This window comes from Argiope bruennichi, chromosome 9, assembly GCF_947563725.1.
Source record: "Argiope bruennichi chromosome 9, qqArgBrue1.1, whole genome shotgun sequence".
Lineage (NCBI taxonomy): Eukaryota > Metazoa > Arthropoda > Arachnida > Araneae > Araneidae > Argiope > Argiope bruennichi.
Window position 1 is genome coordinate 71,587,718 of NC_079159.1, and position 26,220 is coordinate 71,613,937.

General features: G+C 30.6%; 1 protein-coding gene across 1 annotated transcript in view; it reads left to right on the top strand.

Annotated features, from left to right (window-relative positions):
• The window catches only part of LOC129984973 (uncharacterized), a 44,311-nt gene extending 18,385 nt beyond the window's left edge, over nt 1-25,926 (top strand). Inside the window, exons 2-5 of the mRNA XM_056094911.1 lie at nt 16,633-16,753; nt 16,897-17,001; nt 18,876-18,935; nt 25,721-25,926. Coding sequence (XP_055950886.1) covers nt 16,642-16,753; nt 16,897-17,001; nt 18,876-18,935; nt 25,721-25,926 — 483 coding nt within the window. The 5' untranslated portion in view covers nt 16,633-16,641. The remainder of the gene's footprint in view (nt 1-16,632; nt 16,754-16,896; nt 17,002-18,875; nt 18,936-25,720) is intronic.
• The last annotated feature ends 294 nt before the right edge of the window (nt 25,927-26,220 follow it).

The following is a 26,220-nucleotide window of genomic DNA, read 5'->3' on the forward strand; positions in this document are numbered from 1 at the left end:
ACTGTACAACTTCACCCTAAGGAAGTACGTCCCATCATCGATGGGACTAGCCAGACCCCTATCTTTTCGTGCACCCTCCAGGATGGTGAGATCCAACCACCATGCCGAAAGAATTTAATCCTCATTTCTATGTGCTCCCCTCGGGGGTACTTTCTACGTTAAGTCATATCATTGACTCTCCGCCCCGCCCGAAGGCCCACGGATAAAATTACTGAATGACCGGACCGCTGCAACAGCAACACTGGCTGGAACTGTGGGTGAGTCCTAAGAGCCATCACCAGCCACGGTACAACCCTTCCCTAAGGAAGTTTGTCCCATCATTGATGAGAGGAGCCAAATCCCCCACCTTTTTGTGTACCCACCACAGTAGCGAGATCCAACATCATACCGGAAGCATCTCATCCTCATTACGAGGTGCCCCGCTGCCGGGGGTTATTTTCTACGACAAAGTAAAAAATGAGGTTGAAGAAAACTGATATTTGAATAACAATTCTACTCTGTTTGCCTTTTGAAACATTATATAAAATAATATAGCAATTAAATAATGACCTTTCATAAAATTTAAATTGTTTGTTTCCTTGATCAACAACTTCATATAACAACACAATTATGAAATACAAAAGTATCCAAACAAGTTAAAGGAAAATAACGTTTCCGAAACTATTTTCACTATCTTACTACTTCAGCCATTCTTCTATTCTTAACAGAAGAGGGGGGGGGGTACTTTAGATATACTCATGTAAGAAATAAAGAGTGACCTTTTGTTAAGCCAAATTTATTTTTTTGTTGTATTAACAACTATACATAAAAAAAATACAATGAGAAATACATATACATTCAAGCAGGTCGAAGGAATCTAACGTTACACTCTCACTTCCTATTCTTACTGTTGAGAAACCTCATATCAACCCCTCTGATAAGCCTTTGTTCAGGAAGAGAGAACCTAAACGCATTCTAACGTGAGATGATGATGAAAAAAAAAATTACTTTTCACTCAATTACATCGATATCATCGACTAATTTTCACTCTCGCCGTAATGTTTCATCTGCGCCACAAGATCTGAACCGCCATCATGCATCAAGTTCTTTTAAACAACCACCTCTTAATACCTGTTGTTTCGCCTCTTTTTTTTTTTTTTTTTTTTCATTTCCATTCTTGCCTACTTGTTGCTACTTCACTTACGCGGTTCGCCGAGGGTACGGTGATTAAAACTGAACCTTTTCCTGTTTGGCTAGCGAATAAAAAAAAGAACGGTAGGCTTTATTGTGGTGAGAAATTTTTTAACTGTAATCCGATCGTTGACATCGAACCCCACAAGGCCCCTTTTCTACTGTCCGAATTGCTCCCTAGGGGAATTTTTTTTCTTCTAAAACAGAGATCGAAACATCTCTTCTAGAAAAAAAAAAGAATGAAAAGATTGATGATCCAGAGATTGAATCACATTAATTTTAATTTGGATCTATCTTGAAAGGTTGTGGGATCGAAGATACCGTATACCCTCTGGGGCAGAGTTCGGTATGAAGAAATGGCCGTTTTGTACCGATTTTAAAAACAGATTTGTTCATTCTTTTCTCTTTCATTCTTGAGGATAAAATGTCTTTGAACTTTCTGTTCCAAGCAAATGATGGCTAAGAAAGAATTCCAAAGACATTTGATGAGAATGAGAAAGTTTTTTTCCCCACTTGATAGTGTTAAAAGGTGAGAGTTGAAGAAGAAAAAGATAATGGTGGTTGTCAAAAAATAAAACATATTGAATTAAAGAAAAGTATTTTTTATGATTGAAAGAATTATAAGTCAATCATTTTATGCTTCTCAAAGAACGGCCGATAGGTATTTTTTTATTCTTCATGAATTGTTAAAGGCATATATGTTTTATTTCTTAGCCAAGAAAGGAGTATGAAAAAAATTGTGTATGACTTTTAAACTTGCTTTGGATGAACAAATACCATCTGATATTTTAGAAGTAATACGCAGATGTTATTACTTATAACTCGTGTAAGATTTAGTTCAGGAAATCTGCCCCAAAAATATTTTTACACTAGAATTTATGAAGTAAAGGTTGTTTGTTTTCTGTAAGGTTCGAAACTTCCATCCTTTTAAGTGCACAAAATACTTTTTTTTTTGCTTTACTTATTTAAAAAAAAAAAACTCAATTTTAAAATTACAGAAGTATTTACACATTTACACATTTTAGATGGATTTCAGAGACGTATAATTAATATTAAAAATGTAAAGACAGTTTTTAAAAAAATGTTCGATCTAATAGCATTTTTTCTGAACTAAATTATTATTACCATGCTAAGTTATTATACTGAACATTAGAAAAAATTATTTCAGAATTCCATTATATTCATAATAATGAATTATAATTTAAAGACGAAAAAAGTAAAAAAATATTTTTAAAAAATGAATTTTTTTTTGTATACTAATAAAATTTAAAAAAAAATGTTTTTATTAAATTTATTGAATTGTAATGTTCGCTGGACAAATATGCAAGCAGATATAATCTCAAACATATGCCTCCTGATTAGATTCTTGAAAATCAGGAGGTCTAAAAATTAAAAATTAGTATACTAAGTCATTATACTGAATAGAAGAAAAATTGATTTCGGACTTCCGTTATATTAATAATAATGAATTATAAATTAAAGAGTAAAAAAAGTAAATATTATTAAAATAAAAATGAATTTTTACCTTTTTTGAATAATAATAAAATAAAAAACTGTTTTTATTAATCTTATTGAATTATAATCTTCGTTGGAGAGACATGGAAGTAGATATAATCCCCAAAAATTGAGGACTGAATTCTCGATAATCAAGAGGTCTAGAAACTAAAAAATCATGGAATTTTAATCGCAATACTTCTTTGGTGGAAATTGTAAACTGTCTATACCGTTATTCTGTTAAATAAAATCATATCGGTTTATTGTATTATCGCTATTGATAAATAAAAAAAGTAATTTTATATTTAGATATTATCAAATATATGAGTAGAAATTTCACAATTTTAGAATTAAAAATAGTTTTATAAGGGTTATTATAAGCGAAAGTTATTAAATATAATAGTCATATAAAATCTGATAACGTTTTAAGATATGTTTTCGTTTATTTACTATAGCTTACTGTAAAAATGCTCTAAGCGAAGAAAGGTTAAATACTACTTAGCACTGAAAATCAGGTGGAAGTTTCCAAATGTTTATCTATATTTTTCACACCGAAACTTCAATATAAAGTTCATTTATTTTGAGATTTAAATTCATAGGTGAAGTTTTATTTGCGTGTGCAATGTTGCCGCAAGAAAGTACACTCCGCAACAACTGAAGCATAAGGCAGAGAAGTTCAACGGTCTGTCGATTAGCTCTACAAAAATTAAGTTATAATCAACGAAGCAGATAAAATTAGTAGCGTAATCTTACTATTTCAAATATCCATCATTTTTTTAATCCAAGCTTAAATTTGAGAAGATCATCAAATAAATTTTAAAAAATAAATCTAAAATACTGTAGCTATTCGCACGTTTTTAAATGATTTTGACATAACACAAGTAAGATTTTTACATAAACTATTGTTTTAAAATGTAATTTATGAAACTTTCCTTTTGATAATTTTCTTCTTAACTAACTTTCTACACTAATATATATTTTGTTAATAATATTTGTAAGATTAATCTAGTAGTTACTCCTACTCACTTTCCACAGTTTCTTTTCTACTTCTTTACATACTCCATTAAGAGCTTTAGATCTAAAATTACTCATTGTTCTCTTTAATAGATCCCACTCACTAAGGTTAAAATATGTGATTATTTTCGGGATGAATTTTTCGAAAAACGTAACATATATATATATATATATATATATATATATATATATATATTTAAATTTTTACTTAAAAATTTCAAAAACTACAACTATGAAGCAAAAGTTTATCAGTTAAAAACTAAAAGTATTTTTAAAATTGAATTTTTTTTTAATCTAAAAAGGCGGTATAAAGCAAAAACATTGTAATTTGAAAGCTCGTCAACTGATTTTTTTCTCCCAAAATTTTGCAGATAGAAATATAATTTTTGGTTCCTGAATTAAGAAATAAGTTTTATTTCTATCCATCCTTAAAAAAATACTAAGATTTGATTGATAAAATCCAGGAAATAATCAATTTCTTTCGCAGTGTGAAACGTTAGAACAATTGTAAATTAAAAAAAAATGATTTTTGCTTATTTTGCAACTTATGAATAACAGAACATATTAAGAAATTCTTGTACAAAATGTGAAATTAAACTTAAGAAGATTTTACCCAAATTTGAAATTTAAAAAAAACAAAAGATGTAAAATGGCTTTAAAATAGAGATTATGCAAATAAGAAGAATTTAGCTACATAAGGAATGTACCTAGAAACAAGTTTCAAAAGTCGTTATAAAAAAAATGCCCAGAAATAAAATAGAGTGAATAAAAAAAATAAAAAATAAAAGAATCGATACTTTTGCCAAAAATCGACTTTACAACGTAGTCACCTCGAAAACGTGATACACTTGGTAATTTAGATGGGATGCGAGTTAAAATTTGTACTAGACCCGATTTTACTTTCTCGTCTATGAAGTATAGAGGAAGTATTTTGATTGCCAAAAAACAACTCAAACTCGAAATTCTTGCGAATCACCATGAAAATTAAAGGAAAAATATTTAAAAATGTACTATCTACTGAATCCTGAGATCGAAAAACAAATTTTTGTCATTATATCAATCTGTCTATGAACAAGAGTTTTGAGCTTTGCGGATGAAATTTGGTGCATCGACTGAAGGCGCATCGAATTGAACATCGGTAAGTACAAAACGCAAAGCTCTGTACACCAATACACCAAAAAGCCAGAGTCTCTTTTCCTAAAGTTGGCAAAGACGTACCGGCTTTTCAAACTTCAACTGCCGCAGTTATAATCCTCACAATCATAAAGGTATACTAACTTAGGGTAATAATTCTTGTCTTTACCAAAACATGAAAATCAGACAACTAACTTAATGAACCACTTCTAACAGTAATTGAAATGTATCTGATGCGAAAATGCTATACGTGTGATGATCATTTGATTAAACCATTTTTGGTTAATTTAGGACAATTCGCTTCGTAAAAAAAATGCAGCTTAAATTGCTTCAGATAGGAAATCCTTATGAAAGGTTTATGAAAAGGCGAATTTTATGAAAAATGAGGCTTGTTCCAATTAATTTGCACACTATTTGATACTTATCTACAAATTTGATACTTGTAGATAAGTATCAAATTTTAAAGCGAATCCATCTAAACTGTTCTGTAGTCCTGTATTTTTGTATGCAGTCAAATGCAATGACACAAAATATTGAAAGGTTTGAATAAATGAAATTTAGTCTACGATTTTGTGACTGCAATTGTAGTTCTGTGTCCTATTTTTTGTTTCAGTCGGTTGAAAAAAAATGCCCAAAATATTTATTTAATTTTCTAGTATTTGTGCATTAATTGCATACCAACAATTAATTTTCGTAATAGAATCCCCAAATATCACACCCTAGATTCAGTACATTCACTCTAATTATAGTCCTTTTCCTAAAAAGTTCAATATTTCATTTCTGTTGTTCAACAATGTAATGAATTTGATACATAAGTAAAGTTTTTGGATAAACTTTACTTGTTCTTTTCTGTTATTGTATTTTCTGATAGAGTAAAGATCTTTTCTCCATCAGAAAATACAAGACTCAAATAAAACTGAGCACTTGTGGTTTTCACAGCCTTGCCTAGCGAACTCAATCTTATTGTTTTTTAGGGGGGGGGGCAGATCTTTATTAAAAATATACGAAAAAATTTCGGTGAAATTACTCCTGTTGGTTTTTAAAATACGATACAGACACATAATTGTGGTGTAAATATCACATGAAAAAATTCAATCAACAGTTTTGTTGTGTTTTTTGAATCATCATGTTGCCATGCATTGGTATACATGTTCAGATAGATTTTTACCGAAATTTAGCAAAAATGGGGTGAAGAAATCGCTTAACAATTTTTAAATTTGGCTTGAATGTACCATTCTCAATCACCCATATTTTCAAAAATACTTTTTGGAAAAGTCTAAAACAGAGAGCTTAATTGAAAACCAGAGGTTGAATTTTTTTACAATCACAAAATTTCTCCTTCTCTTACGAAATAATAAAAGCAACTTGACAATATCCTGGAATAATGAAAGAGAGGAAGTAATTTTAGCACGAAAATATTGCATTCATTTTTGCATAATGAGCAGCGATACAATGGGCTTTATTTGATCAAGCAAACAAAACAAAATCAATTAAACTGAACTTTTAGGTAAAAAAATGTCGTTATGAAATATTGAAATGCTCATTTAATTTGATTTGAGTAATATTTACATTAGATTGCGACTATTTCGTTATTCATTAGCGTTTCATTTCTGAGAAATTTTTGGCTTAATGTGTTGGGATATTTTGAGCTTTCTGTTGAGATTGGTAAAATTTTATTTCCATTCGTTTCCGAATCTCTGAAAGATTCAGCTGTATTTATTTTCTCAAGTAAAAACCAAGTAAGTTGCTACCAAATTTCTTTTTTAATAATTCATGGGAAATAATCATTAAACAGATGAAATCATAAAACATATTTCTTAAAGTAAAACATTTGGAAATATTATTATAAATTTTTTTTGAAGAGACTGAATTGTCTGAATGACCCCTTGTCTGAATTATAGTAACATGATTATGCTTTATGCTTTATTCATGTACTTTATTTTATTTTTAAAATTTGCTGTAATTATATAACAAAACTGAAGTGCATAAAAAATGAATTAACATAGTTGCAGTGCATGCTGGTATAAATCCAATAAGAAAAACAATGAAAAATAGCACAAAAATAAAATTAATATCAATGATTAACTTCAAAATTTAAATCGCCGTAAAAATGATCTTTGTGTAATAATATTTGAAACTTTTGTGGGAAACGTCAGAATTTTGACCGATTCCTAATTATAAATTTAATTAAACTTTTGAATGTTTTTAATTACCCAAGAAATAAGTTCAAATTTGGTAACTTTAAATCAAAGGGAGTAATCTTTTCTGCCCTGCAATTACATGTACAGTTTCTTGAATGGATTTCGTGCATGCATATTGTAATTCTAGACAGAGTGAAAGCTTTCAAATGTCCTCATGTTATGATACATTTCTTAATTTGTAATACTTAGATATTAATATTATAAAATATAATCAGTAAATCAACTTTGCGCAACATGGACTAAGTACTTTGTTATGAATTTTCAGTTAATTATTCAGTTTTCAGTACCAAACCTTGATGAGCAAAATTGACCGTAAATTCAATGTATTGAAAAAAATTAATACAGCAATGAAAAAAATTTCAAAGATGTGGCTTCAAAAGTTTTAAAAATGTGCGTTAAAATTTTTTTTAAGTAATTTTTTTTTCTCCGAAAATAACCTTATGTGAAATTATGTATTTCGGAAAATTATAAATTTATAACTGTTACCAATTATGAAATTTAGTATTGAATTTTACAGTAATTTCTACTTTTTAAAACTAATTTCTGCTTTTAAAATGCATATTTAATAGCTGTCTAAAACATTTTATAGAGAATATATATGCAGCAAGACCTATTAAATTTTGCTAGCATTTTTTTCATGGAGATTTAGCATTCACTAAAAAAAATTCTTAATTTAATTAGGTTTCTAATAAAAAATTAATCAAAATGTTAATGTTTACCATTTTTATATCACTTAAATTTTTTATTTTATTTTCGTACAACTTTTTCTATTTTAAATAAATTTTTCAAAATATTTTGAAGCAAGTTTTACAACAATTTCGGAACATTCGTTAATTTCGGAACATTTTATAACACAAAAACCATTTTTATATCACTTTAAAAATTTAATTTAATTTTCATACAATTTTTTTAAATTTAAATAAATTTTTCAAAATATTTTGAAGTACGTTTTACAACAAAACCCTTTTTTGTTTTATAATTGCATTTATACATAAGTACGTTGTATCTATAATAAATATAAATTTTGTTAATACGTCATCTTTCCTAAACCTAAAGAATAAATTTTTAAAAATAATATAAAGGTAGATAAGTTTCTAAAAACATTTTTATCTTGGATGACAGATTCTCAATTTCGGATAAAAATTTTGCAAAGACCAATAACTTTTTATTTAAAGTAATAAGATGTATCCGTTTTTAAGAGATACAATTTGACAGACGATAATCAAAATAACAGAGAACAGAGAGATACGGAAAAGACGGTTGTTTGATAAAAATTCTCTTTATCAATTTGCCATTTTGATTCACTTAAGCTTTATTTTCATTAAAATTCTAATTAAAACCAATAGCTGAATAAATATTAGACTTCAATTTTCCCACAAATGATTAAAGAGAGGCTTTCTTATCTTTTAATGTAAGTATAAAAACTTGATCATCTTCCTGATGAAGCACTGTTGATCTATGTTTAATCCTTCATCAATCATGATCAATGTCTGACGGCTTCATCAATTGTTCTGAGATTATCGCATACCAATTTCGTGTTTTGAATACAGATGGGCGTGGCATGTGAACGTATCTTTAAGCTGTAAAAAGCACCATTCCATGCATAATGTCTATATTCTAATATGCTGGGAAAAAATAGCGTTATCCATAAACGTGATCAACGACATGGCATGGAAAATAACTGAAATATAATTTATCATGTTTAAGAAAATATTGTTATCTATATGTCAGATATTAATAAAAGCCCATTTCTTTTTATTATTTTTCACGCATATTGCAATAATTTAAAGAGAAATCTACGTAAATTATTGATTGGAATATTTCAAACTGAAGACAGCAACTGCTTTTTGAAAAATGGCTTGCAGGATATTTGATAGCTGCAGATAGTTAATTGACTATCTATAACTATCAGACTTAAGACAAAACTGATTTATATTATTGAGACTAGTCGTTAAATTTCTTAGGGTTTTTTTTTTTTTTTTTTTTTTTTTTTTTTTTAACAAACAGTTATGTAAATGAATTGCCACTTCCAATTCTGAGAAAAGGCATATTAAAGTCTTAGATGATATGTATGTATATTTATTTGTAAAACTTGATTCACTTATTGCAGGCAAACAAAATCCAGAGGAGCAGTGTGATATTTCACCATTTGGGTCAAACCACCCAATATCATACAGCTTTGAATAGATCATCACATTTTTTATTCATAGGAAATGGCATTTATATTTGGACGGCAGTTTCATTAAAGCCAGTTTATCTTTATTGGTTTTGTTCAAAGATTTAAATCAATGCTTAAAAACTCCAAGTGCGATATCAAGGAAACATATAGAAATCATCAAATCTTATGATCATTTTTTTAGATCTTTTAAAAATATTCTAGACAAAAATAAGTTTTAAATGTTTCTTTGATCTAATAGCTTCCTTTAATTAATATTTTCATTAAAATTTATTCTTTATAAATATCATTAATCAGGTAATCTGATGAGAGCAGGTAACATTTGTACTTTCAAAAAGTTGATTTTTCAATTTTAATTTAATAAAATACTGATCTAATAAAATATATTTCACTGATTATAGAATTGTATAATTTACATAAGTTTGAAAAGTCGAAAGTTTTTAAATTATCCTTTAACAATGAATCTTTTTTTCTAGTGATTTTTTTTTCAGATTTAAAAAAAAAATAGTATTCTAGTTAAAAATAATTTTTAAAGATGCCATTGATTTCAATAGCTTCGTTTAATTAATTTCTTTTCATTAAAACAAATTCTTTATAAACATCATTAATCAAGTATTAACATAATCATTATTGAACCAAGGAGAGGAAACCGATCTGATAATGTTTATAACCAAACAATGCCTTCTCGGCATAGGGAAAATCCAGGATATAAGAAAGAAAAGACTCCGAAAAAGAAAGGTAACCATATAGCGTGTACTAAAAAAAGTGAACGTTGTAATGTTATTAAAATACAATGTTTGTGGTTCATTGAAGACATTTAAAGTCATTTTTAATCAAAGACGATATCCTTTTTTCGCTTTAATAAAAGCTTCATAATATTCACTATTGATACTATGATCTTTTATTTCTTAGAAACATTTTAGCAACGAATCAATCTCATGCTGGGTTTGATGAAATGAAATATTTTTGTTAGACTAACAAAATGCTGTTCTTCGCTTCCACAGGCGTAACACTTATGAGAAAATAAGCCGAATTTGTGGAGATTAGTCATCAAACGTTCCGAGCATCTTACACCTTGGGGGGAAGAAAGAAACTAAACTCTAATAATATGTTTTGCCGACTAACAAAACAAATATTTATTTAAGTAATTGATATGCATAAGTATTGAAACGTGGTGTCTAATATCATTTGGAGGTTATGTTCAAACAGAAACAAGTATTCTTATTTTTTATCTAAAAATTTAAAATATATATATATATATGTAGAGGTATGTTAACTCTGGCTCGAAAAACATGCCTCTACTAATCGGATAATATATCAAATTAAATATCTCTCACGGGCCCTAGGGGAAAGCCCGATTGAGATTAATGCGTAGAGATGGCTCATATTAAGAGAATCACACACTAATTAAACATAAACAAATTTAATGAACTAGACGAACGGCTGGACCGCTTTACATCGAGGGACGCTAGTACAGTACCGAACACAGTTCTTAGAGCGGGAATCAGATAGCTTCTTATTGGCTGTTGAGAGACGACGCGAGAGCCGTTAGGATGACACTCCGTACCGCGAACGCCGCTAGGATGACGCTCCATACCGCTAACGCCGCTAGGGGGACGCTCCGTACACTACAATCGGCCGTCCTGATGATCTTGACGTCCTCGTCAATCTGAGAAAGAATCTGAAAAACTCAAAAAAGAAAATTTTAGATTTTTGCAAAATTTTTAGATTTTGTAAAGTAGATGCTTTATGCAGTTGTAGACCAAGGCTTCATATAATCTGCTGCTGTAGAAGTATGGTTGGGGCCTTCGTGGATTCCCACTTTCTCCACTAGGTACCTCTCGTGTGGCTTCTTCGCTGTGATGCGATAGGGACCATGGAACTTCGGGCGAAGCTTCAAACCACTGCCGAATTGGGTCCTCTGTATGGCCACTAAGTCACCTGGATTATATTGAGTAGCTTTCTTCCTGCGCTTGTTGTAAGCTCTTTTATTCTCTTCTTGAAGGCGCAAGATATTCTGTCGCGCTTCTTCGCGGATGTCCTCGCGGCTGTCGATGACCATTTGCTCATATTCTTCCTGTAGGATATCGAGAATTTTCTGGTCATTTTTATGCCTCATTTGCACACCGATCATGAGTTCGAAAGGAGTAAATTTTGTACTCCGTGGAGCAGTAGAGTTAAATACACGTTGTGCTGCTTGAACATGAGTGTACCATTTCGTGGGATCATTGATGGAAAGTTTGGCAAGCAGGGGGATAAGAGTTCCATGAACCCTTTCCACTTGTCCATTTCCTCGAGGTATTCCTGTGGTGATTTGAATGTGATTAATATTTTGATTCGCGCAATAGTTTGTAAATTCCTTGGAGGTAAATGCGGAACCTTTATCCGTGATGATGCGCATAGGATTTCCGAACACTGCTTCCTGCAATTGCAGTTTCGTAATTGCATCATTTGCAGTTACACCTTTAACAGGATATAACCAAACAAACTTTGAGAATGCATCTATTATAGTAAGAATATGATTATAATTTTTATTGGTTGACACTAAGGGTCCAATAAAGTCAACATGGTAAGTACTTATAGGAAAGTTTTCCTTCGGAATAGGATGTAAGAACCCTTCAGGTTTACCACGCTTCCGGTTGACTAGGATGCATTCGACACAGTTCTGTATTACCGATTCAATACTTTTTTGCATATTCGGGAAAAAATAGTCACGTTCGATAATGTTTTTAGTTTTCTCCACGGCGAAGTGCCCTTTTGAATGCGCGTTCTTAATTATTTCGTGTTTCATTAGATCAGGTATTACAAGCAAACGACGGTTGTCCTGACATTTATACAGAATGTTATTTTGTACCACGAAATCAACTTGGTTGTTATCTTTACATAATTCTTTCAATTTTTTTATGTATTCATCTGACATCTGTGCCACTTGCACTCGCGCTGTTAAATCATCACAAAGTGCAGTCATGACTGTTGGGTATCTACTAAGTGAATCAACGTGACGCATTTGACTACCTGAGCGATGTACTATCTCATAATCGAAATCTTTTTTATTTTCATTTATGGGAGAAGTTGAATTATTATCATTTTTATTGGGAAAAGTATTTTTAAGATCTAAATAACTATTAGATGGTAAAATGCATTCAAAAGAAATATTAGTATCAACAGCTGCTAAAACTCTTTTCGTTACTGACTTTTTATTAACATGACTAATATCTATCGCCACTAACGGAAGACTGACAATTGAACTGTTCGCTAATTTAATTTTTGTGCTACGTCCTACATAATTTAATTTCTTTACATATTTAGGATTAATAATCATTAATACGCTTCCGCTATCAACCAAAGCTTTAATAGGAACGTCGTTTACAATAATATCTGCGTATTCCAACTCAGCGATTATTAATTCTTGTGGAATTTCATTTGATTTTAACATGGAGTTTACAGGATTTGAGTTATGGGATCTTCCCTGATTGTTATGTTGTCTAGCATCAACATTTTGGGGACAGAATTTTATTAAATGCGATGTAGAATTACATTTAAAACAAGTTTTCCTATCAATATTTCCACCGTGTACATGATCATTATTTTGGCGGGAATTATTGACGCGCGGCCTTGAGCTGTAGTCATGTGTATATCTACTCTCTTCCCAAAACAAACTTTTATTTCTTGCGCGAAAGTAAATGTCTATTTCTTTTGCTAACATCAGCGGTTTTAACCAGTCGGAGCCTTGTTTGATCAAAATGTGCTCGGATGTGTCCTTGTCAAGAGTGCTGGTTAATTTATCGGTTACAATTAGTTCACAAAGGGTCGCGAAATCTTTCACTTTTCTTAGTTCCAAATAATATTCTAAATTTGCTTTTAATCTTGAGACGAATTGCACGTGATTTTCCCCTTTAAATCTTTTGGCGGCTTGAAAGTTATCCCAACATTCTTTAGCAGATGGTTGGAATTCTCTTAACACTATTCTTTTGATTTCGTCATAATCTTTTATTTCGCTTTCGTTCGCGTATAACAAAACATGTCGGCATTTCTCACCTAACAAATTTAGAAGGACTTCGGCTTTGTATTCAGTTTTAACCTGTTTTGTTTCGAAAGCACGTTCCAAAATATTGAAAAACAAATTGAAATTTTCTGATTTAGTTGGTATTGGCATTGTTAATATGCGGATGCTTTTAATTATTTGTTCGATGGACTCCGCATGATTTTCTTGAGGAGGTCCGTTAGGACTACTTATTCCGGTCGCTTGAACGTTTCTCATACTTTCTTCATGAGCTAAAGTTAGTTTTAATTTTTCTAATTCAAACTGTCTTTCCTTTTCACGCGCTTTTTCTGCCTCTTCACGCGCTCTTTCTGCCTCTTCACGCGCTCGTTCGGCCTCTATTTTTCCGCGTTCCTCTGCTTCTATTTTTTCGCGTTCCTCTACAGTTGAAATGATAATGTCTTTAACAAATTCCAAATCATCTTTAGCCGCTTGGCTATTTTCTATAATTTGTTTAAGCTTCACAATATTTGTTTTTTCCGGAACTACCTCACCTATTGCTTCAGCGACAATAATTAAATCTTTCTTTTTTGTATTTTTAAACATTTTGAATATGCCTTTATTTTTCCTAATAACAAATGCTAATATAATAACGATAATAACAATAATGCTAATATTTCTTCAAAACAGAAATTTCTAAAATAAACACATTCAAGCAGTTTCTTTTTCTTGAAAAAGTCATTCACAAATATACAAATCTTAAAATAAATGCTTGCAAGATTCTTTAATCAAAATGATATAGAAAATTCTCCTACCTGTTCTTCTTCAATTATATCCGTTGAGATAATATGCAGGAACTTCACAATTTGTCGGCCACTGCCGAAGCGAAGACTTGCTTGAAAAATTTGTCGACCACTGCCGAACCGAAGATTTTCTTGAAAATTTTTGTCGGCCACTGCCGATCCGAAGACTTTTCTTGAAATATTTTGTCGGCCACTGCCGATCCGAAGATAATTCGACGAAAACTAATGGTGAAATTCCCAGCTTCTTACAGGATCGAAGATTATTTTTCTATTTCCGAGGTCATTGCACTCCGGACCGAGCCCCCACATGTAGAGGTATGTTAACTCTGGCTCGAAAAACATGCCTCTACTAATCGGATAATATATCAAATTAAATATCTCTCACGGGCCCTAGGGGAAAGCCCGATTGAGATTAATGCGTAGAGATGGCTCATATTAAGAGAATCACACACTAATTAAACATAAACAAATTTAATGAACTAGACGAACGGCTGGACCGCTTTACATCGAGGGACGCTAGTACAGTACCGAACACAGTTCTTAGAGCGGGAATCAGATAGCTTCTTATTGGCTGTTGAGAGACGACGCGAGCGCCGTTAGGATGACACTCCGTACCGCGAACGCCGCTAGGATGACGCTCCATACCGCTAACGCCGCTAGGGGGACGCTCCGTACACTACATATATATATAAATTTGTGCAAATGTATCAATGTACATTTGCACAAATTTTCTTGGATGCATTTAAAATAAATCACATTTTAATAAGCAAATAATTAATGCAACAAAGGCACAATAAAATAATGAATAGCAGTGGTAATAGACTAATTATAAACCGACAGGATAATGTAAAGAATCTGTTGTTCTCAATGTTTGAATTTTGAAAATTACTGTTGCATTGCTGTTGTGAATGAATGCATCCAACAACAGTTAAATTCGCCAACGAATTAAATGCCTTAAAAATGTATATGTTTTCTGTCATTGAGGACCTAAAAATGTAGAGTGTTTAATTAAAAAAAAAAAAAAAACAGCGAGAAATTGGAGGGATTGGGCAAAAATTCAAATAACCGATAAATTCGAATAAAAAAACATTCAAATTAATCGAGATCTACAGAAATAATGATAATTTCAGTAATCCCTTTTGAAAGAGGTATTTACCAGCTTTATGGTAATTTGGGGATGCAAATAAAGAGGTTTAGTGTTTCAGTGCTATAGGAGTAGAGGACTGAGAGGAAGGAGGTATCTATAATCCCGGACACCACTCTTAGAAGGCGTCATAGAAACAAAATTAAGAGCATTTAAGTCTTTTTTTTAGAGAAATATTAAGAGGACGAAAAAATAATGCCATGCTATTTATTACCGTTATACATTGAGTTCACTAGTCACTATATAATTTGCAGTACTCTTTACCAGCTTTATGGTAATTTGGGGATACAAAAAGTGAATACCGACTTTTGCACATCGCATAATTCTGAGAAAAGTGTTTTTTGATCCCATGCTTGCTGTAGACAGTATGAACATAACCCAAATCAGTGGAATAACTGCTATAAGATGAGTTGATTGGGAAAATATGATGAACAAATGACCTTGTCATGGTGTTACATCAAATCGTTTTCATTTAGGGTTTCAAACTGGAAGCTAAAGAAGTATCGCTCCAGTCTATGCACAATCAGAAATTCGTAACTGAGCATTGACCAAAGTAGATCACATTGTTTTGAGCAGAATAATCAGCTTTACTATATTTACTACAGTTTGAATAATCATATCTGAAATCAAATCAGTAGAGTCACTATAAGGTGGCAGGGCTAAAGAACGACCCAAATTTGCTATCTTAATTGGTTACGAGACGCGGAATTAGGCACACTTACTTCCTCAAGGATTACAACATGGCTGTCCAGTAAATATAACGGTATGTAACCAAATTTTCAATAAAAATTTCGTAGCTTAGTTTTTAAAATTCCTAATATACAATATTATTAATGACGAATCATAGACATTTTACCAAATTTTCTTCTTTTTCCTTCAATGTTCTTCAATATCGAAATCCTATGCAGTGTGATTCATAGAAGTTAGAATTCCTGAATTATATTTGCTAGCTTGGGTTGAAAACATTCAAAAATTTCGTACAAATTTATTTCCATTTTTGGAAGTACTTTGGAGTGCGCAGGAATTATTTTCACTTCTGAAAGAAAATAAATCTCATGTTAGATTCAGAACTGTTGACATTCATTTTATGTTCATTTGAAAATTAATCCCTGCTGACAAGATATACTTGGAAATAGAAGAAATAGTAGCAAAGAAGACAAGACTTTCAGGTTAAGATTATGAAAGTAAACCTCAATTTCAACAATGTTCTTACCTTTTATATGTTGCAATTTAGAAAAAAAACCTAATTTTCTATAAAACTACATGATTATTTATTTATTTACAGTTCACATAATTTTTTACCTTGTTTATTCAGGCCATGCTAGAATTTGGAACTATTGAATTGCATAGAAAATTAGACATTGTAACTTCCATTTTTTTAAGATTGAAACGTGAGTTCCAGAATGAATATTTATCTGGGACTCTATACTGTGTAACTCCGTCAGCGAGTTTAAAAAATGATATTTTTAGAATTTATTTTCAGTAATGTTTACTGATATTTGATTTTCTTCCAGATAAATAAGATGGATGAAAATACAGCAAAGATAATTAACAACAAAGGCCTTATAAAAGATAAACTAGATTTGCTTGGGCAGCTGATTTTAGACAAAAATCAACCAATAATTACTGAGAAAGGTAGGTAACATTTTAATGTTACGATCCAAGATCAACGATTAAGAAAAAAAGTGTTAATCTTTAAATTAAAAGATTGATTCTTTTTCACAAAACAATAAGAAAGCAATTTTTTGTGTATTAAATAAATACTATTTCTTTCTCAGCTATAGATGACTTCACACCTCTATTCTGGAAGCTGCGTAAGGCCAAGAAGGATCTTAAGTTCTGCGGATATTTGGAATTTGCTTCATCAGTAGTTATCAGAGAAGGTATAAGTCATGAAGTCATGAATTGAATATTGTGACTGTGGCGAAATAAGCCTTTGTGTTTTTATTAATAAATGACAGGAATTTTATAAACGCAAATTCATAATACATTAACCACACATCCATCACTGTATATTGTTTACCAACCCTAAACCCACCTCTCTTTTGCACATGCGTTAGGAGGAGTTTAAATCGACAAAATAAGGGTGAGAGGAAAGATGAAAAGGGAGGATGTTTACATTTAGAAATAAAGTTAATTCCGGAAATACGAACATCCTTCCGTGTTTCATCCCTTAGTGAGATCGAATCGTCGAAAAGTGGTCGTTTCGGGACACTGAAACGAACAGCAATTGTTAATAAATACAAATATGTTGGAAAACAGGAAAAGCCAACGCCATTGATTTTTAGCTATTAGAAGCTACTATCAGTATTAGATACCTTCACATAACATTTATTAAAACTTGATACAGAAAACACTAAGAAAAACACAAAATACATACTCAATGGACGCTACACAGGTATTCAATAGAATTGAAGAAACAGTATCAAATATTAAGCATTTATAGCAGATGGATATTTGCTGTTTTTCGTGACGGTCTTCCCCGGCAGATTCATCTGAAACTGTTCACACAGATACCGGCAAGTTAGCACAGAGGTCGGTGAAAGAAGTGAGCATAGATTATTATTTAACTCTTGTGAGTACGCGTTGTAACGTAAGAAAAGAATGACGTCAGACAAGTCTATATCGATGATTTAAGAGCTAAGTAATATGTTCGACCTTCAATTCGAAATATAGGAGTGAGTATGCACAAGACATAAAAATGTTTCTTTAAAAACACGACTGTCCGATTAAAATGAATGAAAACGATTTTTTGCCCTCATCTGCATAATTACTGTAGCTATAATTAATATTCCAAAAAATTAATATTGTTTAAACTGATTAAAATGGATAAAAGCAATTGTTTGTTTCATAATTTCATAATTTTTTTAAGTGTAATTATTACAGAAATATTTTTATTTGTGATATATCACAATTGTTGTTCATCCACGATTATTAATTCCAAATATAACTGTAAAAAGTACAACTAACAAATTTGATAATATTTATTAAATTATAATTATATGTATAGGCCCCCTATTGTAAATAAAAACTGTTCAAATGTATTTTTGTGCTGATTTGAATTTCTTTTCGGACATTTTGTTGATCATCCACGGTTGACAGGCCATTTCAATTCTCCTGAAACTTGGGAATTTACTGCTTGTTTCTGGCTTTAAAATGATTATAAGCTGTTCAGAGGCACAAGCTCGCTTTAAAATTTATGGACTTCGGTTCTAGACAAATAGTTGATGCCACCCTAGTAATGGATTATTATACGTTAGCCATTTTTAACGACCAATTGATATAATGTCAATTTTTAACGACCAATTGATATAATGTCAATTTTTAACGACCAATTGATATAATGTAAATTTTTAACGACCAATTGATATAATGTAAATTTTTAACGACCAATTGATAATTGAGAATAATGGTTATACTTAATCCCAATGAAATCTCTTAGATATTGCTTCATATTCATGATTCCGTCATTGTCAGAAATTAAAGTGGTGTTATTTTAGGAATCTTACGTATGTTCTAATATCACTGTGTGCTTGAACCTTCTTAATGGAGACTAAGCCCATGATATTATATCGCTTTTAAAAACATAGTTGTTTAATTCATTTATTTTTTAAATTTCACAGTATCGTAATTTTGCTGTTTTCAGTCTTCTGGTAAACCACACAGATATGAAATATATAATAAATATCTCATTTTGCTTATTCAAAACATTTTATTTTACTTTTTTTTCTTATGAGTTTTGTTGTGTTTTTTGCAGTTGAATCAACATTCATTTGTTCTTTTTATCTGCTGCTGTTTCTGTTGATGCTCATAGTTGGTGAGTGGAATTAATATTTTTTGGGTTGGGAATAATTTTGGTTCAAAATTTACAGGTTTTAATCCAATAAGATACCTTGTATTATTAAGAAGAATTCTTGTTCTTTGTTATCTTTGTTCTTTGTTATTCTTGTTCTTTGTTATCGTGAAATTTGGATATTTCTGAGCACTCTCTCATTGATTCCTTCCGATTTTTAAGAAAATTGACAAATTGCTCAAGACAGATAGGAAAAATATGTTTTCTAATTTTAAGACCAAAATAAGCAAAAAAGAAAAAGAGAAATAAACTCTTTAGTTTTCGTAATTTTAAAAGTATTCCTTAATTAGAAACGTTCAATTTTCATCGTTATGAGTTTGGTACTTATCGTTTTATCACTATCAGAATTTGGAACTAAAATATGAAAATTAATATCCTTTATGCAGAAGATATTAAAAAAAATCTAAAATCAGTTTTGTGCAGCATTATAACATAAAAATTATATTAGTTTAGTGCAGAATTAAATTTATTTAAATAGCAGCAATTTCTTGTTAAATATCATAATTTGAATATTTCACTGCACTAACAAAAAATAAATACTGTGGAAATATTTTTTATTGTTTAATTTGTTTCTTTAAACAATGTTAAATAAATTGCTTTATCCTATATAATAATATGGCATTTTTTTCTTTATTACTGATATTAAAAATTAATAACTGTAATAACTTCATTATATGCAACTACAATAACTTCATTATTGATATTTGAAATTTATAACTACATTTATTTATAAAAGTCCAGATTATTTTTTAATTTATAAAGCATTTAATAAATAAAAACTAAATTTATGGCGTAAAAAATAATATTAGATGCAGTGTGTTATGAATTTAACATTTACTATTCTAAAAAAAAGAAGGTGTATGTTGATTTTTTTGTTTTTCCTTTTTCTTCGAACACATTGCATTGAAGACAGATGAAACGTTACTTCGATACTTAATTATACATAACACATTAATCACAAACTTTAAGCCAAGAAGCTGTTACAAAGATATCTCTTAGTTCATATATCAATTTTCTTCCCTCCAACAGAAAATCATTCATTTACGTCAAATTAGTTATTCTAGTTTTACTTTTTGACAGTCCACCTTGTATGTGCAATTCTAATAATTAATTATAGTTACACTCCTGCTATAATAAATCATATTTTCTCTCTTTTGTTGGTTTACATTCCCAGTGCCACATCTCCAACACAAAGTCTTCTCTGTTTGTTTCGAGCATTCATTCCAGTTACCAAGCCCCGATAATTAATCATATCTTTTTATTTCAAGCTAGTTATTATAATTTGCATTTCTAGAATCTTTGTTCTCTAGATCTTATTTGCTTATTTTTACGGATTATTTTGCATTTTATTTTCTTATATAATAAACAATTTATGCTGACAGAAGATGAAGAAGTATGTAGTATACTATAACGTCTCTTTAATTAATCCTATATATAATTACTAAAATAATCTGATGAGTGTCGATGAAATAAATTTAACAAGCTGGATAATGATAATTGACACTCTCGTCTAGAAATAATACGAAAAGCTCGCTTCACAAGCAAGAAAACAGCAGCTATATAAACACAAAGAACAACATTTGTAGGTATCGACAATGTAAATAAATTACAAATCGGTAAAGTGAAAACAGCAACAGCACTCAGCATAAGCAATAGAGAGCTCGTCTTGCGATCAATACTTCAAAGAGAAAATAAACTTAATCGCTTTACCTCTCGAATTATAAAGGGTTTCCGATAGGACGTGTGTCAAATGGTATTTTCCAGTAGAGTCTTCATATCATTTCTTAGGAAAGATATGACATAATTTTTGCATTTTCCTGAAACTTTATTTTTATTAATAAAATCATCAAAATTGTAGATAATTTACCTGATATTCATTTAGAATTCCTTTTTCAAACGATTGGTAATTTGGTAGGAAAATTTACGCTTTAATAGCAAGATGATAATTTAATAACAAGATGATTAGTTTAATTACTGCTTTGACTTAATTTCCCTCATTGGGCCCCATTTTTATTTTTAATGAGGTCAAAGAATCTTTTGGAGTTATCTTTGTTATATTTACATCCAATTTTGAAGTATCACAAGGACACTGGAACAGTAGTCGTAATTTTGAGACTTGTTAAATAAAGAGGACGCCGAATCGATAACCTTCTATCCAGCCATTCGTATCACATCTGCAAACACTTTACCCCGTTGAATTTGACTTGCACCGGTTTCACTTATTCGAAGATTATTTGGTGGAATCAGGTTTCAAACCTGGCATCTACCGGCCACGAAGCCGAAAACTAGCTACCAATTCATTATGGTCCTCTAATTTTCCAGGAAAGATGATCAAAGTTGATATTGGAGGCGATTTTTGATGTAAAGGCATATTACTAAAGATTGTTATTTAAAAGATAATTTATTATAACTTAAGAAGTAATTTAGTATATATATATTACCGACAATGCATGAAATGCCGCCATTCTATAGAGCATCTAAGGCATTTTACAAAATGCTTGATGATTTTAGACAAGCTACAAAATACATGAAGTATTATATAGTCTCTGTAGGTATTGCAGATAATAATTAGGACATTTTTAAAATGACAAATACTATTTAGGTAGAGTATGATTAAAAAAAGATCATGATAAAACGTTTATTCCACAAAAGTAAAAATATTATTTTGAAAAAATAATGAAAGAGTACTATTAAAAAACTTTTGTACAAAATATGCAATATCCCGTTTTGTTTATTATGTTACATATTTTACTAATTCTCTGTCGTTTCTTCCAAAATTTGAACTTTGAGTTGAAACGGTGGTGATTAAATGTCAATTAACACAAAAATTTCATTTTTTTAAATCATATTTATTTTATTACGTATAGATACGTGCTAATATTTACAAATTTCTAGGTTTAGTTTGCAGGAAGAATTAACTTAATTTTATAATTTGGGCTTTTGCCAACATGGCAGCGTATTGATAAAAGCTAAATTTTTTCATGTAAACATAAAGAGTTTTTAATTTCTATTTTATATGAAATATGTTGTTGGAAAATTTGCTTAAAATGTTTTTTTTAATACATAAAAATTGAAAAAAATTATGCAGTAAAATAATAGATATCATTTAAGAATAATATTTTAAATCATAAGGTGTTGAAAAAATCATTTTTATACCCGATTTTGAACCGTACCGAAAGTTACTGTCGACAAATGTTTAATTTTTAATTAATTAAAATTTATATGTATTTCCGCCCTCTAAATTATATATATATGAAATTTGGCAGCTCTATATTAAACGATTTAGTCTGCACAGCGCTAATAACAGATCCCATACACGCACATACACAAACAGATATATATATATATATATATATATATATATATACATACACTGCCCCTTACACACATATGCATGCATATACGCAGTCCCCCTAACACACGCATACACAGACAGATAGACATATACCCAGACTCTCTAACACACGCATACACAGACAGATAGACATATACCCAGACTCTCTAACACACGCATACACAGACAGATAGACATATACCCAGACTCTCTACACGTGTATATAGACAGAACCACACATTCCTCTTTGTTATAAATAGATATATAAAGTAAAACAGTGTCATCGGAAATGTATTTCATATTTTGCCGGTTTGCCATTTGGCATTCTGTAGCATGCCTAGGAATCGTTCCATACTTGTCGGCTAGTTTCGATATTCTATAGAATTTCTAAACATTCTGTAGAATGCATTTTTTCAAACTTTACTGGTAATATACATGATAAAAAACATGATTTCAGTCTTAAGTATTTAAATAATAGTGGTGTAAGCAAATTCCAATCATTTACTTGAAAAAAAGCTCATTAATTGCGTCGTTAAATTCCGCATTGCCGATTAAGAAAAATAATATTCGTTTGAAAACAATCTAATTGAAAAACTTGAAGCGAACATCAAAAATTACTATCATTCAGCAATCTTTTTTTTCTGTGATGTTTTTTATAAGAGATGGATCCTTTAACTGTTTTAGTAATGTGTCTTGTATTCTCTTCTCTTCTCATGACTGCAAGAAGAAAAAAATTGCTCAAACAATTCATTGGCTAACACGTGGTAGTATTTTTGGACTTATTTTTATAATTTCAAATGAATAATTTTGGAAATCTCTGTAAGAAGGAAAAAAGTCAAAGTTTAAAGTTCAATCTATATTAACTGAGTTTTTGGTTATCCAAAGCTATTATTGTCGTAATTCTGAATCAAAGCGAAATTCCTCAGTTTCAGAAATCTTTTATATATCATGACGCTTTAGACTGGTAAGATTGTTTGATTTTATAAGCTTTTCTGCAGGTCTAAGATGGCTAAGAAACATAAATTACAATGACTATAGTCACAATTATTATAGTCATATTATGAAAGTGGGAATCTTTGTTGAGTCCTAATGACCATCACTAACCACGACATAACTTCTCTGTATGAGATATCCTATCCTATTCTATCCTATTAATGTATCCAATCAGGTAGCGATTACCAATTACCATACTGAAACCGTCTCATCCCTGTATATGAGGTATTACTATATGAAGTGGGATTTAAGTATATAGTATAAAAAATGCTAAGAATATAATTGCATGTAGAAAATAATCCTGGATATACTGCTAATGTAATCAAAAATAAACTAGGTATTTTCGTTGAAAGCTTTCGTTGCGGATAATTGATAGTCTGTGAACTGAAATTAGTATGAATTCGAAACGAAAGCTTTTCTATTTTATAGAGCCTTTCCTGTAAAGGAGAAAAGTGTAAGTAAATCTTTTATTTACTTACCACTCTGGTAAAATGCATACAGACAAGAACATAAAATCGTATATCATAATATTGAAATATGGTGGCAATGAGAGGGCAAGAAATAAAGAGAAGTAATAGGAATGATCTAGTAATATAAACGATCACGAATTCAACATTCTTGCAGTTTCAGTTTCCATTTTAATTCTAATTCGTTATTCAGCTTAATTCCTCTCTGTTCCCCGACGTTCTTTTGCTCGGTATTTTATTACAACTTGCTGTGCAGTCTCGGTAGTTCTAGAACCATTTCGTTCTAGAATACAGTTAACCAATGGGATCATGATCTAAAACCTATTTTCAACTGATTGACCAACTGTTTATTATCCTCATTTATTACCTTGCTTTTTTAGCTATTGCTGTTTTTTATTATATGAATTTATTACTCATACTGTAGTGTTTCAAGCACAACATCTTTAGGGTGGATTAAGAACTGAAGTCGGAAAGAACCCATCCATCCACTAAAATAAGAATCGAAAAAAATTCGAGGGAAATATATCGCGGGTTTGCCATTATATCAAAGATGTCAGCACGCAATCAAAATCTCCGACTCGCTAAACTGCCACTAAATCATGGTAGCTTCGATTTTTTTTTCCTTTTCGCCAGATGGTGCTATTGTTGCAATGCATTACGTCATGCAACGTTGTAATGCATTCGCTTGGTGCTTTCTGTTTAGTGTTAACTTGAGTTGCTGCTGAATACAGAGTGTTTTAAAATTCTCGTATGAACTTAAAAAGATAATCTAAAAAATTAGATAAAGGCCAATCCCCACAAAATGCATGCTCATTAGTCAAGAAGTGATGATTGCTGCAAACTGGAATGACGATAAAATAACGGTAGCAAGAGATGAATGAAAAAATCGCTAAATTAAAAAAACACAAACAAACAGGGATTTAAATAGTGATTATCGGCAACTATTCCTTAACAGTTCACTTATATATTGCTCATAGTTATATTGTTCTTAAAATTTGTGGCCGATGTTGCACTCCACGTTTCAACATTTTAAGAGTTTGACTCATTTCGGCGTTCGTTGGAGAGTTTTCTTCAAGATATTCGTTCTTTTCGAAATCATCAATGTTTACTGCTTGATCTTTTTTACAAGCAGTAAACACTGCCATGATTGATGAAGAATTCAAGTAGTAGGCGTAGTGATCGGCAAAAACACTAGACATTTCTCAAATCGGGTTAATTCTTGTTATATTTTCATCAGAATTGATTGAAATATCATCATAAACAAATTTTTCATTTATTTGATACTTCAGGAAAAAATATTGTAGGAGATATGCTCTGACCATTAAGAGTTGTTTTTAAATCATACATTATATTGTTACGAATATTGTTTCCGTGCTCAGTTAGTCTTTTTGCAAGGAAAAGATATTTGTAAATATTTTTGAGGGATATTAAATTGATATCTGGTCAATAACCTTTGACTGTGGTGGCAATTTGGCAAAAAAAAAAAAAAAATGAAAAATTCTGGAAAATATAAGAATTATGGTGATATCACCATGAAGACCCGAGGTGCGAAGATTCTACTAGGCAAGTCTTTACCCAGTTGCGAAATCATAAAACCCAGAAGCGATCAATTTTCTCTTTGGAGTGTTGATCGCAGAGTGAACTCTTTAATTGTTCGTTCAGTTTATTTAGCGATTTGTAGTCTGTTTATGCTTTTAGTATCTACAAGTGCTGTTTGCTATGTACGCCTCGACTATATTTTTGCTACCAGTGTTTCGTTGTTTTTGTGGAATAAAGCGTCGTTATTCTTTCCCTAGTGACCGTTATCCAGTCTAAAAGACGTGTTTCTGTAATATCAAGATAATTTATGTTTATTTATCTAGGTAAATCTTGACACTGTTAAAAAGTTTATAATAAGTGTTTTGAAACATCCTGCGTTGTTATTCAGAAACAAATAATATGTTATTTTATTCCAGGTATTCAGTATGAGATTAGAAGGGGTGCAGATTGTTTGTCCGATCCTTTTCTCTCATTGTGCCTCATCGAATCTGGTTTTCTAGGATGTATTGTCAACACCATCAATCTCATTTATTTCGTGAGCGGAAAAAGCAATAAGTTGGTTCAAAAAGGCAAAAATTTACTTCAAGGAGTACTCTTTATTAACAACTTCTTAGGCAAGTGAATGAACCCATATTTCTCAATTAAACCCAATGTGTTTTTTTCTTCTTGTATCATTAAAAAATATGCATAGTTAATTTTTTAGACAGCATATTTTGTACATTCAGGAAAATTATTTTAGTTTTCTATTTATGCATTCCGTGATCAAAAACAAAATATCATTTTGGATAAATAATAGTTTAAAAATTAAAGAAGGGTTAAGAAATATCTTATTAGGTACGTTAATTGATTTTTGGAAAATTTTTGATGTAATGAAAAGATATGTATTTTAAGATTTAACATACTAGAAAGCTCCGTT